Source organism: Populus euphratica, unplaced genomic scaffold, assembly GCF_000495115.2.
Source record: "Populus euphratica unplaced genomic scaffold, PopEup_1.0 scaffold75.1, whole genome shotgun sequence".
Taxonomy (NCBI): Eukaryota; Viridiplantae; Streptophyta; class Magnoliopsida; order Malpighiales; family Salicaceae; genus Populus; species Populus euphratica.
In genome coordinates, this window is record NW_011499866.1 from 451,857 (window position 1) to 468,874 (window position 17,018).

The window sequence follows — 17,018 nt, forward strand, 5'->3', positions numbered from 1 at the left end:
AAAGATATAATGAAAAAAATATTGTTTATTAATGTTTTAAAATTTTTTCGATTAATTTTTTTTAAAAAAAAGCCAACGTTCACCCAGTTTACACAACTCAAACTAAATCGAGACACGAAAACATATCGGTCATTTTTACCTAAATTGAAATTTGAAACGAAGCAGATACAAAGAGCGAGAGAAACAGAGCAAGCCCTTTCTTTTCTCACACTCTGTTTCCCCCCAATACCCTTTTTTCCCGCAACCTCCACACCAATAACAAATAACGAGTGCTACAAGCTACTATATGAGGTTATTCGAGGAGCAAATATATTATGGGTAAGAATCATACGTGCTAGCTACTACAGCTCAAGATTCCTACCAAAGAGCATGGAAACGGAGGCGTTTTACATCCTCTCATGTAGAGAAGGAACGAGTCCCTTGGAAAGTGTGAATGAAGGAAGGTAATTTCTTTTTTTATTAATATAAGTATTTAGATGAGCTTGCATCAACCTCGCTCGACTATTTTACTGGGCTGAAGTTAACCATGAAGGGAGTCCTTTTTATATCCTAGATGATGGCAATTGATAATCGAGAAATCAATGGTTGCAGGGGCTTCTCCAATCTCCATGCTGCTTTTCCCTGGGCAGACCGAGGAGATGGACACAGCCCATTTCTCCACTAGTTCTTTTGGTCCTGGTCCAAGCCAGCTCCGAGCTCCTGGCCAAGCCTTTTTTTTCTGTGCCCTAGGCTACTACTTTTTGAGGGCTTCTCATACCTTCTTACTGTGCAAGGGCATGCACATGTTTGTACTTTACTCCAATCATCTGGGGGAAAAAACAATAATGCACATGTTTGTACTCTACTCCAATCATCTGGGGGAAAAAACAATAAAAAAAGCTCAGGATTGGACTGCGTAGCATGGCATGCACTCTGACTAAGGTTAAGGCTTTGTTTGTATTTTATCAGCTTAAATAAATGTAGTAAGTGTTTGGTAATAAATTAAATTATATTTTATATGTGAAGTTCATTAAAGAATTAAATTTAAAATGTAGTTTTTATAAAATAATTTTATATATTTTTTAATTGAGTTTTATAAAATTCTGTTTGTATTTTTTAAATATATCAAACATTTGTATAAATCTAACTAACCATTATTAACTATATTTTTCTAAAATTTTATTTTTTAAAAACCACAATCATTAAAAACTACTTAAAAAATAAATACATTCTAAACATTTAGATTAAATAATTAAAAGTTTAAATATTTAGATTAAAATGTAAACATTTACCTTTAGGGTTCCATAGCCCAACCCTGCTTCCAAAAATTAATAAGATCCGGACTACCTAGCGATGTGCTTTAATTGTTGTGTTGTGACAAGGGACAAAAACAGTATTGATAATTGAATGAATGTTGTGTTTTTAATAAGATTGTATTTTTATTTGATAAAACAATGAACTCAGAAATAAATTATTTTACTTTTAGTTAAGATCATGAAGTTAATATCTGCTTTATGTTAAAAATAGAACATATTTATTTTAAATTTTATGTGATTTGATTTTTATTTTTTAAAACCAAACACTTCTTTGATTAGACACTTGAAATCTGGACCTCTTTTTACGAATCAAACTATTCCAAGCAAGTATTATATTATTCAAAAGTTTAATATATCTTGCTAGCACGAATCAATGTATGATCCTAACAGGAAACCAATTGAATGTGATAGCTATAAATATGATGTGAAATTAATTGATATGATGTGAAATTAATTGACGAGGACCACAAGATAATTAATATCTGTCTTGTCTTATTTATTTAGAAGCTAATTTATGCACATTAATTTCAACAAAATATAATATTATATCAGCATGTATGCATTATATAATAAAGCATAATATACGAGACGGATCGCTGCATATATATTTGAATCCATGAAATATATAACGTGCTGCTAAATTTCTCTTACTATATAGCAGAACATTACCCATAATCAAATATTGGTTAGGATGAGTTTTTTTCCGACAGGTAAAAACTTGTTTTAGTTTTTGAGATTCCTTGCTTCTACAAGGTCCAGGAGCATTGCATAGATATAGTTGTAAGGCTCGGATTCACCTGTGAATCTATCCAGTCGACTTGAGATTTAAATCGGCTTAGATTGAAGAAAATAGAAAAAGTAAAGAACCTGATTGATATTGCTAAAAACTCTAGTTTATCTGCTGATTTCGGTTGACATGGACAAATCCTGAATCTTGACTGATATTGTTAAAACTCTAGTTTAAACTCCTGACCTACAACTCGGATCTTATCCCGAGTTTACTCTTGAATTATGCTCTGCGTTCATGGTTCAAAAAAGCCGCAAGAACATTTATTTAATTGTTTCTCACTTTCAAGACTAAATCAAGCAATTTTTAGCGATGGTTTTTGGAGAAAAAGCTGGAAAACCCTAATTGTAAAACATGTAGACTTAAAACTTAACTCGGTCTAGGAAGAGGGTCTTATAATAACAAATATAGTAAAACCCATGGAGATTTCATTGTGGTCATAGACTAAATTTATTATTTATTTATTTTGATATTTTTACATGATTTATTTGTTATTATTGATTTGTGTGGGGTATTTTTTTTTATCTATGTAGTATTTTTATAAAAAATATAATAATAATAATAATTGTGATGATATTAGTAGTTGTGGTGGTGGTGGTGATTTTTAAAAAATTAATTTTGCTTCTTTTTTGTTTATTATTTTGATGTATTAATGTTAAAAATAATTTTTTAAAAATAAAATAAAATATTATTTTGATGTATTTCTAAATAAAAATATTTAAAAAGTAATAATTATTACACTTCTAAATACCTCTAAATTCTAAACCTCGAATTTTATCATTAACATCCCTCTTTACATGTGTGTTCATTATTAGTTGTAATTGATAAATTTGTATATAATTTTTATGAACTCGTTAATTTTATCATTAAAAAATAAATAATTTGTATATAATTGGAAAACTTTAGGTGTATATTGCTTTAAAGTTGCTTTAAATTTATTAGAGTTTGGATTATTATATCGTTAAGTTAACCTGTGAAGTACCGCTGTAATCCTTATTGAATTAATCCTAATCAATCATGATGCATTTTCATTTATTTTTAAAAAATATTTTTGGAGTTAACTAAATGTAGTCACTTATGGTTTAGCAAAGTTAATTAAATTATGAGTCAATTTGTCAAATACACCCAAATTTAATCATATTAATATTCAAAACGGTTAAAGATAGAAGCTAGTTAGAATTACATCATCGAGTTGCTGGATCTGAAAAACTGTCTCACAACCATGGTTTGCATGGATAGACTGTTTCAAATAACCTTTTCAATAAGACCAAAAAATCGATGCAATCATCACTCAGCACCTACAGTTAGCATGGACTTCTCTCGATCTGGAAGCATCACGCAATTTGTCTGCAAAGCTTTGAATGACCCTTACCTCAGGGAGCTGTTTTTTGTACAGTACTATGAACACCTAGCAGATAAAGATACTAAATGCAAGAATTGATGGGTCAAATTCAATTTCTTGAAGAAATGGAAATGACTCGAACTTGGAGTTGAAACTTGACTGAAAATCTGCTCATCAGAACATGTCCATTTAATCCATGTATGACCCCTTCAACAACTATTACAGTTGGGGATATAAACTGGAGAATTAAGCAATTAATTATTTCTTCCAAAAATAAAGCAACGTCACAAGAGACACGAGAGGTTCATAGTAATAGAAAACAGTCCATGAATTAAGATACATATTCAATGAACATGTTTAAGGATAAAGATTTATCATAGGCATGCATAGAGAACCTATCAGAAACCAAAAGATGTGAAAGCCAGTAGTAATGATCCACTCACGATCTCTGCTACAAGCCATCTATGTGCTGGCCTCTCATCACTACTCTTCTCTGCAGCTGAACTTGGGTTACTGCCAGTGGAACTCCCTTTTAAAGAAAACAAACAAGGAATCAAAAGGGCTAAACGGCAACATCAAATATATTGCAGAAATGAAGCAGAAAAGGCATAGTTACTGAGCTGCAACTATGGATGTGGAGGTCAAGGACTTGAGTTCTCTACCACTGCCAGCTGGGGTATCGATACTTGCAGATTGTGTGATGTTGGCAAATCCTTCGAAGAACTTTGCGTCTGGTGAGTTAGCAGGCAAGTGCAGAAGATCTGAAAGAAAAAAGTAAACCCAAAAGGTTAGTAAATTCATCAACCGAATGAAAGGGTTTGTATCACTGGACGACAATTTCCTTGTGTTCTCCTGGACTTACCGATGCATTCTGTTACATTAACAGGTGAATGGCACAAGCTAGGAAGTTTAGCAACAAGACTAACATTGAACTTGACACCAAGATTAGGATTATCACGATCTTTAATTAGGACACAAAGGCATTTCTTACTCTTATCCAACACCTGTTTAAGGCCACTGCAACAATCTAGGGTAGGAGCTTTAGCATCACCACTGACATATGGAAGGCACGTGGCCAAACCCACTAGTTGGTCTGCACATTCTGCTCTGTCTTGCTGAAAGTCTGATTTTGCAGAGCCAACTAGCATCAACAGCACCAAAATATATGAAATTGCTGAGGTAGTCAAGACATTTTTTGAGCCCATCTCTGGTTGAGATAGAGAGAAGGGAGTATATGGACTTCAAAGAAAAGAAAGGACACCTCAAAAGATAAAAATTCTCGGGCTCACCTCTGTCAGAGTCTCAATATAAGGGGTGTGCAAAGAAATTGGTACTGGTGTGGGGACGAGAAATAATAATGATTAGTTAGGTGGTATGACGATGATATGGATGAACTTTTTATTTTTATAAAAAAATATCAAAAAAATATAAGATTATAATTCTTGAATAAAACGTTAAACTGAAAATTTTTGACTGGAATACTAGATTTAATAATAATATTTATAATATAAATAATAATATTTAATTTATTTATCTAAATTTTTATATTTTTTAATTTTTTTAAAAAAAATTAGTTTTTTTCAGTAGCAATAATAATATTATTTAAAATTTATTAATGATAACAATAATAAAAATAATAATTTTTAATTTTACTCTTCAAATTAGATCTAAAGTTGTTTTTCAATATTGATAATAATTGTTTTTCAAATCTATTAATTATTTTTATATTAATATATTTAATTATAATAAAAATAACAATATTTATAATAAAAATAATTTTATAAATCTTAAACCTAAAAACCTTGAGTCTAAATGCTGGACCTAAGAGAATTAGATCCAAAGGAAGGACCTAATCAAGATAAATACTGATGCAAAATTCATTAGCCTTAGATCTTGATGCATGACTCTTGGATCCTGACATTTGACACTAGAGAATTGAGTTATGATGCAATACTCAAGATAATTGGGTTTGGAGCAAAAACCCAAGTGAAACGAGTCCTGACATCAGACTCATTAACATTGGGTCCTAACATATGAACCAAGAGAATTAAGTCCGCACTAGGTGCTTTTAGATCTCTAAACTTATTTGGTCGTATTATGCAACTGGATCCAAAGGTATTTTGAGTCCTGCCCCCAATATGATTCAACTCTAATGGGTCCTACTTGGAGCAGTACCTAACACATAGTTTATTTATGTATTTAATAATACATATAATTCAAAATTATTGAATAAAAAATCTAAAGACAATAAAACTTTGATAAAACTTTGAATCTCATACATTAATATTATAAAATTAAAATATCTTCTATGATTCGAAATAATATTATATCATAATATTTATAAATTATTTTTTAATTGATTTTATTATTCAACAATTCTCTTATATAATACAAATATATAAAGTATATAATGTGAATCAAAAATTTATTAAGAGCTCCATCAACTTTAATATGATAATATTAGAGAAAAAAATTAAAAATTTTAAAATGTTTTTCAAAGAATTTTTATAACGCAAAAATAAACATGTTTTTTTAAGGAAATTCAACACAACCTTAAATAAAAAAATTATGATCACCCAATTTTAAAATAATATATAAAAAACTCCTATCAATTTATTTCTTCTTTATTATATAAAAAATAATATATGAAAAAAAAGAAAAAAAATAAAAGCATTATGTCTCTACGTTATGGGTTTTGCTTGCAACAGGAACCAAGACTAATAAGTCCACTTAGCTGGATTTAAAGTTATTCTGGGTCCTTTTAGAGCAAAACTCAACTCGAATGAGTCTCGCTGGGCAAGACCTAACTTAATATATATTTTATTAAGTCTGGATTATATTTAAAAAAATATAAAAATATAAAAAATATTAATTTAAAGTAAAAAAATAATTAAAATAATTTCAATTTGTTTTCAAAGCATTCTTGAAACACAAAAATAAACATATTTTAATAAAAAAAATCAGCCCAACTTGAAATGGAAAAAAATAAAATTATCATCACCTAACTTTTGTATAATATATAAAAAAATTATATTAATTTATTTTCTCTTTACAGTCTAGCTCCTCGCTTGTCATCTGCCCTAATATGTTTTGAAAAAGAAATCTCAGACTACTTGTTGTTTGGGATTTTTTAGATTCAAGTCATTGTGGTAGTAAAAAAAAATATAGTATATGTTTGTTTTACCAAAAAAATTAATTTTCAATTTCTTTTTTAACCTAAAAATACCTATAAAAAAGTATAAACTCATTTACAAACTTATAAATGACCTTAAAAAACCAAGAAACATATCTCAAAAACCTAAAACCAAAAATCTTTTTAAGCTTAGATCTAATTTTTAGGCTATTTCAAGGTAAATGAAATTTTCTTCATCAAATGAAATCTTTTGACATTAATATTGATTATTTTTTTGGTTGAAATCAGTAAAAAATTGATTTTCTCTCTTTATTGCCAAATTTTGGTAACCTTTCTTTTTTATTTCTCAAATCAGAAACTAACAAATAACAAAAATAAGATTTTATACCAAATTTAGATTGAAAAAATTATTGAGGGACCGAATTTACATATGTTTTAAAGTTTGAGGACCAAAGTTAATATTTTTTGTGAACTTTAAAACTATCACCTATTTAAGTTACTTTTTTTTTTTTTATCTTAGTCTCCTGTCTTTCAATTTTATTTTTTGTCAATAATTTTGATTCAATTGTCTTTAAATTTGACTAAAAAATATAATAGCACAAAAACACTAAGAGACCAAATTAAAATAAAAAATAAAAAATCTAATCAGTATGTCCATGATAAAATGTGACATTAGATGGTGTTATGCGTGCCTGTTTTAGATTATAGGTAATTATGTGAGTAACTTTGAAAATCTATAAACATATTTCATACTTTTTTATTATTAAAAAAATTAAAAAAGGGATTAAACTATTAATTAGAATAGTATTTTGTTTATTTTTTTCCTTTTTTTTCCTTTGAATTTTTTCCATTAATTTTTTTTTCAATTTCATGATTTAATCTTTAATTTGCTTTTTATTATATTGTCATGATATTATAATCTGGGTTGTGAATTTGACGAGTTAATCTTATTTACTTAAGTTTTTTAATTAATTTTTTTTTCAATTTTTTCTTTTAATAGAGTTTGGGTTACGGATCGGAAGGATCAACTCCAAAATTTATTTTCTTTAAAAAACAAAAATAACATAGTTTTGATTTAAAATATATATATTTTTTTAAAATCAATAGGTTAATAGTTTTAATCGAATAAGGCCTAATTAAATTGATTAGGTCAAATAAGTTTTTTTCTTTAACCCAAATTAGTCTAGGCTTGGGTTAATTAAGTCTTAGATTAACGCTAGGCTAATCTAGATTTTAATGCATTCGCTAGGCTAATCTAGATTTTAAAACAATGCATTTTTTCTAGAATGGGTTAACTCCATTTTTTTAGATTAAAATATTATTTGGTTCTTATATTTTTAGAAAAATAATTAGTTATTGCATTTTTGACATCTTTTTATATTAGTTATCTTGCCTTAGAAACCTTTGACTTGATGTAAAGAATTAAAAAAATAAAAAAAATTATTATTATTTTGATGCAAAAAACTTTTAAAAAATATATTACATCATAATACCAAATAACATGCATTTAACCTAGAATAATTTCAATCGCTCACTCCACCTATTGGGGTTCAAAGATACGACATTAACGTAAAACTAACCTCCTTACTATATGAACTAGAATCTTTAAAGTCTTCTTTTCATGATTAATGCCATTACTATAAACATAATTAAGTATAGATCATGGCTGTGATCATGCGGTTCATATTGCTTTAGGTCTCCCAAATTTGAATGATTGCAATATAAGGAGTGATATCACCAAACACGTTTACACAAATGTATAAAATGATTGCATGCTGTGTTCATTTTAAGGTAAGAAGCATTTAAAGCTATGAGTTAGGGAGTTCCCCTCTCTGTAGGCATGCTGACATAGACCTAAATGTTGCCTGAAAGCTCAAGCCATCCATATCTTATCCCCGTTGCTATAATTAAATTATGATTTGATTTTAATAATTAAATTATGGTTAATTTTTAAATTAAATCAAGTGAGAATTAATTTAGTTAAATTTTTTTAAAATATTTTTTTAAATGATATATTTTTGATTTTTCGATGTTATTTCTATGCTTTTCTACAACTCCCAATCATTTAAATAACATTTTTACCCTGCTCTAATTTTATCCTCTAAGATCCTTATATAATTTGATAATATCTCATAAGAGTAATAAGACAAATAAAAATTAGACTCATCACTAATTTTAAGCTCCCATTAGCTATTTAAAGTTTTAATAGTCGAAACTCTTTTGAACTTCCAAGGATCATACTGATAACTTCTAGACTATAAGGGTATAATTAGACATTGATAAATCTACAGGGGTGAAATATATATAGTTCACCCAATTGGAAAAAACCGTTATCTTCAAATTTTGCCCCAAAACAAGAAAAATCAAAACTTGAAATCTCCTTCGCTCTCTCTCTCAATTACAAACCCTAAATCCTCAAATGTCAAAAACCCTAGAATCTCCACGAAATCACCAAACCCTAAAAATCATCAAATCGGCAATCACTTCAAGACTTCTCCTTTTATCACTAATCCTCCTCTGGCGCACCCTCATTGATCCATACGACACGTCGTCTCCTCTGGACCCCAATTGCCTCTCCACAGACGATCAACAGGAAGAACGACATGTCATTCAAGTTCCTCGAATTGGGTCTGCAATAGAGGGCAGTATTGTATGGGATAGCGTCTATTTTGTCAGAATTGCTCAATGTGGATATGAATATGAGCAAACTTACGCGTTTTTGCCTTTGCTTCCTGCTTGCGTTGTCCTTTTTTCACGTACAGGTGCTTGAAGTTTGGTGTTTCTTACATTGTTTGTAAGATTTTTGAGGTTTCTGGATCCTAATATGAATCGGGTTCTTCTTGTTTTATGGCTATTTTGCCTTAATAGTATGATTTTGAGCTTTTATAAATCGTAAGTGGAAATGGTTTTCTTCTTTGGTTACTTTGCCACATGAGTAAGATTTTCGAGCTTTTTGGATCATAAGTTGTAATGAGAGTTTTTTATTTTTGGTTAGTTTGCCTTATTAGAATGATTTTTGAGGTTTTTGGATGTTAAATTGAAATGGGTGGTTTTTGTTTTTGGTTGCATTTAGCTTATTAGTGAGAATTTTGAGCCTTTTGGATTATATATCTGATTGCTTTTTTTTTTTTTTTGGTGAATTTTACTGTTGATTTCAGTTTTAGCGCCGCTGGTTTCAGTTATTGGGCACAGGGCTGTGCTTGCATTGGCGGGTTATTTGGTTAATAATGTTGCATTTGTGCTCGCGGCAGTTTATTTTTACAGGTGAGTTGTTGGTTTATGTTGCGAGTGTAATTAGAGTTGATGTGGCTATTTGTTGCTCGTCAAAGTCCAAAAAATTGCTGGTAATGAATGTCATTTGATTGGCATGCTATATTGAGAATGAGACTCGAGTTTGTAGAGTCAGAGGTCCTAAATAATTTATTGAAGTAAAATTTTTTAATTGGTCTTATTTGGCGAGCCTTTTGTTTGATATAATATACACCCAAACAATTTTTTATTGTGCTATAAAGAAGGCTGATTTTGCTTGTTCTGCTATTATCTGTGTTTATTGTAGAGACTATCTTCTGAATTTTTTTGGACTATTGACTTTATCTTCATTTATTTGGAGGTTTTGCAATGGCATCTGGGAATGTATTTTATCGCTTGAATACTCTGTGTTTGATAATTGGCATGCATGATTCTCCTAGTATACAATTTCTGATTGTTGCCCTTGTATTTGGTTGTCCTAACAGGGTTTCAGTTATTATTTTGAAGGACCCTGAAGCAGCATTTCAAGCTTCAATTTTGTTTTGCTTCAATCCAGCTTCCATATTTTATTCATCAATGTAACTTCTCATCCTCTTTTATCTTGAATTGAAGTTTTAAAAAATTCAATTAGACTGGGCAATTTTTTTTTTTTCATGTGCTTGTTGTTGCAGATACACTGAGAGTTTATATGCATTATTATCTCTGGGAGGGTTGTACTACTTAATATCTGGTGCAAGAAATGTAGCTGTTCTTTGGTTTGCTCTCTCTGGCTGTGCAAGGTCAAATGGAGTGCTTAATGCTGGCTATCTCTGTTTTCAGACCATGCATCAAGCTTATGATGCTGTATTCCTACAAAAACGTGCTTATGTAAGTATCTTTTATTCTTTACAGGCATGTTCTTTTTGGTTCAGGTGTTTCTGCTTGTTTATACAAAAATGTGTCTGTTGGCTAACTCTTCATTTTCAGCATAAAGGTCACAATTTGGATGTTGTTTCTGTTTGTTTAAATGGAATCTTGTTGATTGATTAACTTGTCATTTTCAGCATAGAATACATATCCACACACGACATTACGTGTGCATTCCAGTTCTTTATTTTCATTGCTATGTGGTGCATGTTTTGTGAAGTTTCAATTACTTGTGACGAGGTGGCATCTTTAATATTCTTTATTTCTGTGCTAGTTGGCAGTGAAGGTTCTCATTGTTGGAGCACTGCGTTGCATATGTATTTTCATTCCCTTTATTGCGTTTCAAGCATATGGCTACTACAATATCTGTCATGGGCATTCCTTGGATGAAATGAGGCCTTGGTGCAAAGCCAAAATACCTTTGCTGTACAGTTATATCCAAAGTCACTATTGGTATGTTCATCTTGGACTATGGATATTATGGTCTCTCGTCCCAATAACTCATATTTTCAATGCAGTATTGACGCCTAGAGTTTGATCAATTGCTTTCCTTATTAGACCCTGGTACTGACTAGAATATATATATATATATTTTTAATAATTTGTATGTACTGTGAATAGCAATTAGCTCCACAAACGTGAAATTCTTGATCTGTTATTCTTATATTGGTGGCCACTTTTAATGCTAGGGGAGTAGGTTTCTTGAGATATTTTCAGTTGAAGCAGCTGCCAAACTTTCTACTTGCATCTCCAATATTATCTCTGGCAGTTTGCTCTGTTCTCCATTACGTGAGGTCACAACCTGAGATATTTTTCTCACTGGGTTTTCGAGCTCCTAATGGAGAGAAAAGGCCTACAGCTTCACCATTGTCTCTAGATAGAGTTCCAGAATCAAACAGCTCTGATTTGAAGGAGAAATCCTCTGCTAAAATGCAAGGTACATCTTTCAAACTGAACCATTTAAATTATCTGTTCATGTGTATCTTTTTGGCTGTGATGGTAATATTAGTACCCTTAATCAAAAACAATATCTTCATTGAATGATGGGTAGTTGATGCTTTTGGTTGACCGCCGGTAGTTAATTGTGTGCACTATTTATGCCTGTCTGATATTTCCTTTATAATTACAAATGTGCATCTATGCTGTTGATATAGAATTTAACTCTCTGCTTTAATATACACATTATCATTTCTATTCTGTCCTTTACCTTATTGTCATTGTTAGAATGTCATCTCTTTTGTATATATTGCCATGAGTGAACAACTTCTTGAAAGATCATGCTTGTAACAGATAAATACACTGTTAGGGAGAGGAAGCAGAGGATCAAAGGGGATAATTATGTACTCCTGGATGAATATGATTCATTAGAGAAGCCCAGATACTTGTCTACCTTTATTGTCCCATGCACTCTACATCTGTTATTCATGGCAGCCACAGCATTTTTTGTCATGCATGTACAGGTTAGTCTGATCCTTACTATGTTTAGCAGAATTTGTGGCTTCCAAATAATGGATCAGGTTTTTCACTGTAACTTTGAATCTTTTTCTCTGTTGCTCGATAATCAACAGGTTTCCACTCGTTTCTTGTCAGCCAGTCCTCCTCTCTATTGGTTTGCATCACACCTACTGATATCTCCTGGTACTGGTAAGAGATGGGGATACATGATCTGGACATATTCTACAGCCTACATCCTTCTTGGCAGTTTGCTCTTTTCAAACTTCTACCCTTTCACTTGAAACTTGAATGGATTCTTCCTGTTTAGCAAGATGCAAGCTTCTCCTGCTTGTCGATTGTTGCCATTTTACTTGGCCAGTTGATTGTCTGGATGCAAAACCACGGTGGAATGGAAGTGCTGGTAATCATCAATCATGCTGTTGAAAATGCCAGTTTCAAAGGTCCTGGGGTTCTTTCTCCGCTTTTCTTGTAAAACCATGCAGTGAGATACATGATTCACGAGTGGTTTTGAACAGAGCTCTGGCATGAGTTTTTAACATATTTTGTGGGTGAGAGCAACCTTTTGCACTGCTGCGTGATTCGAAGAGTTGCTTATAGAAAAGTTTTGATAAGAAATTTCACGAGTTTTGGTTTAGTTGATGAACCGTAAATCACTGTATTTCTATGCCACGTCATGGAATCCTGAGTTTTTGCATTACAAGAAATCATGAATAATAGATGAAAGTGTTCTCTCCTTTTCTTCATAACTATGCTGTCATCAACATCGAAATACAATATAACATAGATAAATTAATACTCTATAAATTAGTAATGTTAGATTACATAATGTTTTTGTTTGGTCCCGACTCAAAATTGAAGTTTAAATAATGTCTTGATTAATTAATAAATTTTCATGGTCTTAAGAGTATTTAACCGTGTATGAATAAATAAGCTTCACCTGTGTCTTTTTTTTCCTTAAATGATTATATGATAAGAGGTATATTTAGATTAATTTACTGGTCATCTAAGGTATTAAGTTCTTTCTTGAGTAATTATAAACGCATATTTTTTATATTAGTGTAGTACATTTAAAGAATTTAATGGTTTTGATTCATCAAGAAATGATGTTGGTAAATATTTTCATTATTGTTGTTTAGTTATACCTTGGTCTCAGTTGTGAAAAGCATTAAGGGGTATTTTTAGAGTTGTAGTGGTTGTTTTTTAAAATGTATTTTTTATTTAGAAATATATTAAAATAATATTTTTATTTTTTTGAAAATTATTTTTAATATTAGTATATCAAAATGATTTAAAAACATAAAAATAATTTTAAATAATTTTTTTAAAATTTATCTAATTTCTTTTTAAAACACAATACCAAATGGGGGTTAAATCTCATTGGAATGAGCTAAATTAGATTAGAAACAGTTTAAACAAATGAATTCTAAATAAAATCTGGATTAATTCGAAAATTCTTAATAATTTAGAAAAATTCTTAACTTGGAATTTAATATAATTGAATTTTAAATTAAATCAGAAAAAAATATTTTCTTACTAAAAATTGGATAGTATAATTAATTCCGGTTCAAACCGGATGGAATTAACTCTAATATTCCTCAAATAAAAAATAAAATTTTATTTTAATAAAATTAATTGATTTTGTTCGTTCAACGAATTGATTTAATGATACAAGTTTACAATGGCTGCCAAAATTCTAACAAAAAAAAGTTATTATGGGCCCATAGTTCGGCCAATCCAAGAGTACTTTGGAAAGCTCAAGCCCAAGCCCAAAGCATCCATTGAAAAACAAAGCAGCTTGAGCTAGGCACAAAAGAACAACCTTACGCGTCTGCTGAGCTCTGCTTAGAACACTGTAAGAGGGACTGTTACTGTATTATCTCTCTCGAGCAATCGCTCTTTGGAATCACGTCTTCCACTTTAAGGTACCCTTTTCCTCTTTCTAAATATTATTCAGTGGTAGATATTTTTTTTTGAGAACAATAAGTTTTTTTTTCTTTTTAATTTCACTGTTATTTCTTTTTAATTTCTCCTGAATCAGTAATCAAACAGTTAACTAAAAACAATTTTCTCTAAATTTTCAAAGAAAAGATCTGATGTTGTTCTTAGGTAAATAGTCTAACAAAATTGCTTCTTTTTTTCCCCTGCTTTGTGTTAAAAAAGGTTATATTTTATATATTATGAGATACTTATTTCAATTTTTTTAATGTTTTCAGGTCTTTTTCTTGCTTTCTTTCTTTTGTTTTCAATCCCTTTTTTGTATTAAGAAAGCAAACCCAGATTATGAAAGTTTTGAGCTTTTTTTGGAAACATGGATATTTCTTGATGTTGCATTGTATAATAATGATAATAATAATAATAATCCAAGAAATTTATTGGGATTTTTCTGGTTATCATTTTTTCTTGTAGTTGCATTGATCGAAGCAAGTGTAATTTTCTCCAATTTAACAATTTGGGGTTGAGTATTGTATGTATAGTTGTTAGCATTGTGAATATATGGTATGGATTTAGTTTAGAATCTGATTAGTGGTTGTGAGTTATAATGTATCAAGAAATGAATTGACCTGCTTGTGAATTTGATGTTTTAGCTTTTGGACCGTTTTACTTTAGAATTGATAGAAAACGTCTTGCTTATATCTCTGAGTGTGAATCATTTGAGTATAATTAGTTTGTGTATTTGTGGTAGCTATGTTTAGTTTGCGGTGCAAAGGTATTCTGAGAATGAGATGAGTGTAATGGGATGGGTGTGGAGGTAAACGAGACATTTTCAGTTTAACTTCAAAGTATTAAGATGACTGCAACAAGTGCTTCATCCAGTGCATCGACAACTAGCGGTCCAAAGGTGTCTTTATTTGCTGCCAAGTCAGGGTTTGTTATCCCAAAAAACAAACTTTCAGGTTCATTGGTTCCTATCTTCAAAGGAGGTAAAAAACCAGGTAGTAATGATGCTGTGAATGGAGAAAGTACCAATCAGGTCCAGAGGAAAACGAAATGGGGTCCTGATTTAACACAAGATGCTGATGTTAGAAGGGGGAGAGCCTTGGCTTACCAGGTAAAATTGGGAATTCATTGCATGCAATATGCCATTTCATTTTTTTTTTTCTGTAGGAGCATAACCTTCTCATGTGTGCTTTTAATTTCCAAATTTAATTAGTTGCCAGGTTTTCTTTTTATCAAGATTTAGTTTTTTGAATTTAAAATGGGTTGGAGGCATCTATAGCCTCAGTTTGTGGGAGGAATATGTTGCTCAGTTGGAGGCAACTGAAAATTTCCCCTTTCCCACTGGGTGCTAAAATGTCTTCTCTGTGTGAATGGATGACATGGAAGCTTCCCATTCCAGGTGCCACTAAGTGATATAGAAATTTTGGGCAGACTCGAGTGGATCAAATTGTGCAACAGCTGAAACCAGAAATTTCAGAACCTGGGGGAGATAGAGACTCACATGAACCCAATGAGCTTGAAGATCTCAAATCTTTAAGTCCACTAATCCACAATAAGGTAGAGTGGCTGTTGATTTTACATTGATTTTCATATTCTATTGACATCATTAGTACTGTAAATCACTTCCTTTTGACATTGAGAACTTATTGTTATTGGACATGCTGCGTGTAGAACTCTGAACTTTTGGAACTTGAAAAACAGGAAGCTATAGGTATGTTTTATGCATCTCACTGAATCATGTTACCTTTTCCATTTTGTTATGTATGGGTTGATGGTATCTTTCTCAATTTTCCAGGTGAGATACTTAAGTTGAATCCAACCTACAAGGTACCACCTGACTATAAGCCTTTGCTAAAAGAGACCACAGTTCCTATCCCTGTAAGTCATGTTTGGATGGCTTGGTTTCACATGTCTCCTTTTCCCGAGTCTTAATTCCTTGCGGAATTAAAAGATTCTTGTTGGTTTACTAAAGGCATTTTTATGGCAATTATTTGTTGTAAATTGTCCAGAAATGACTACAAACATTTGCTTTTTCCTAGATATTTTTAAGGTTGAGGATTTTTTACTAACAGGACTTTATTAGCTATTGCTTAGTAGTAGTTCATTGCTATTTTTTCTATTCTTTATTATTATTGTCTGCTGTGTCTGCGTTACTATATAAAGCTAGTTGCTACTTTGGCTATAAACTCATGAATACTAGGAGCAAATTTCTTAGATTTTGAATGGTTACTCCTCAAGCCAGATGGGGATTTAATCTGTGCTGTCATTAGAAATTAAGTATGCACTAGATATGCTGGACACAATTAGCTCAATTGGGTGTGTGTGGGTTTTTTTGGTATCCTCAGTATGTGTGCTAAGTGAATGCCACCTATAAATGTGATATATTAAGTGTGCACTTATTTTGATATTGCTTGCATCATCATGACAAGTAGTTGCTAATGGAAGGTTGTGGTATGTTGCTTCTGCAGGTCAAGGAATATCCTGGATATAATTTTATTGGTCTAATATTTGGGCATGGAAGCGAGACTCAGAAGCGATTAGAAAAGGTGATATAATATCCTTTGGCTGATGCACCCATCTGCTTCTGAGAAAACATTTGCTCTCTCTCTCTCTCTCTCTCTCTCTCTCTCTCTCTCTCCCGCTCTCTTTTTTGATGGGGGTGGCTTCTTTTATATAACTTGTGCATTTTGGCTATCCTCATTCTATTTCCTATCTTGTGAATAGGAAACTGGAGCCAAAATACTAGTACATGGTACCACAGCACATACAGGAGAGAAGGTAACCTATCCTCTTAAGTATAAAGTTATTCTCCTAAGATAATTGGTCATAAACTTGCTCATCTTGCTCCTCTTCTAATTGTTCTATTCATATTACTATCTCCTTGTTGTAAATATATATATATATATATATATA

At 31.1% G+C, this 17,018-nt stretch overlaps 3 protein-coding genes across 5 annotated transcripts in view; 2 read left to right on the forward strand and 1 right to left on the reverse strand.

The window, feature by feature from the left end:
• Positions 1-3,579: 3,579 nt before the first annotated feature.
• On the reverse strand, positions 3,580-4,706 carry LOC105126121 (protein YLS3). Its single transcript, XM_011026874.1, has 3 exons — positions 4,287-4,706; positions 4,087-4,185; positions 3,580-3,953 (listed from the first exon to the last, which is right to left on the reverse strand). Exons 1-3 carry the CDS (start codon positions 4,627-4,629, stop codon positions 3,823-3,825), a joined length of 573 nt encoding a protein of 190 aa, XP_011025176.1. The 5' UTR covers positions 4,630-4,706; the 3' UTR covers positions 3,580-3,822.
• A 4,146-nt stretch (positions 4,707-8,852) lies between these two features.
• LOC105126122 (transferases, transferring hexosyl groups) lies at positions 8,853-12,913 on the forward strand. 2 transcript variants are annotated; one of them, XM_011026875.1, is made up of 8 exons: positions 8,860-9,319; positions 9,716-9,821; positions 10,292-10,384; positions 10,478-10,673; positions 10,987-11,165; positions 11,402-11,649; positions 12,003-12,172; positions 12,281-12,913. In XM_011026875.1, exons 1-8 carry the CDS (start codon positions 8,977-8,979, stop codon positions 12,446-12,448), a joined length of 1,503 nt encoding a protein of 500 aa, XP_011025177.1. In that variant the 5' UTR covers positions 8,860-8,976; the 3' UTR covers positions 12,449-12,913. The 2 variants fall into 2 exon arrangements, with proteins under 2 accessions (XP_011025178.1, XP_011025177.1); XM_011026876.1 differs by lacking the exon at positions 12,281-12,913 and having other exon boundaries at positions 8,853-9,319; positions 12,019-12,166.
• Positions 12,914-13,968: 1,055 nt separating this feature from the next.
• The window catches only part of LOC105126123 (putative uncharacterized protein FLJ22184), a 5,635-nt gene continuing 2,585 nt past the window's right edge, over positions 13,969-17,018 (forward strand). Inside the window, exons 1-7 of one of the 2 annotated variants that reach the window (XM_011026877.1) lie at positions 13,969-14,089; positions 14,851-15,216; positions 15,537-15,662; positions 15,777-15,816; positions 15,901-15,983; positions 16,574-16,651; positions 16,830-16,883. In XM_011026877.1, coding sequence (XP_011025179.1) covers positions 14,956-15,216; positions 15,537-15,662; positions 15,777-15,816; positions 15,901-15,983; positions 16,574-16,651; positions 16,830-16,883 — 642 coding nt within the window. In that variant the 5' untranslated portion in view covers positions 13,969-14,089; positions 14,851-14,955. The remainder of the gene's footprint in view (positions 14,090-14,850; positions 15,217-15,536; positions 15,663-15,776; positions 15,817-15,900; positions 15,984-16,573; positions 16,652-16,829; positions 16,884-17,018) is intronic. The other variant, XM_011026878.1, reaches the window with a different exon arrangement.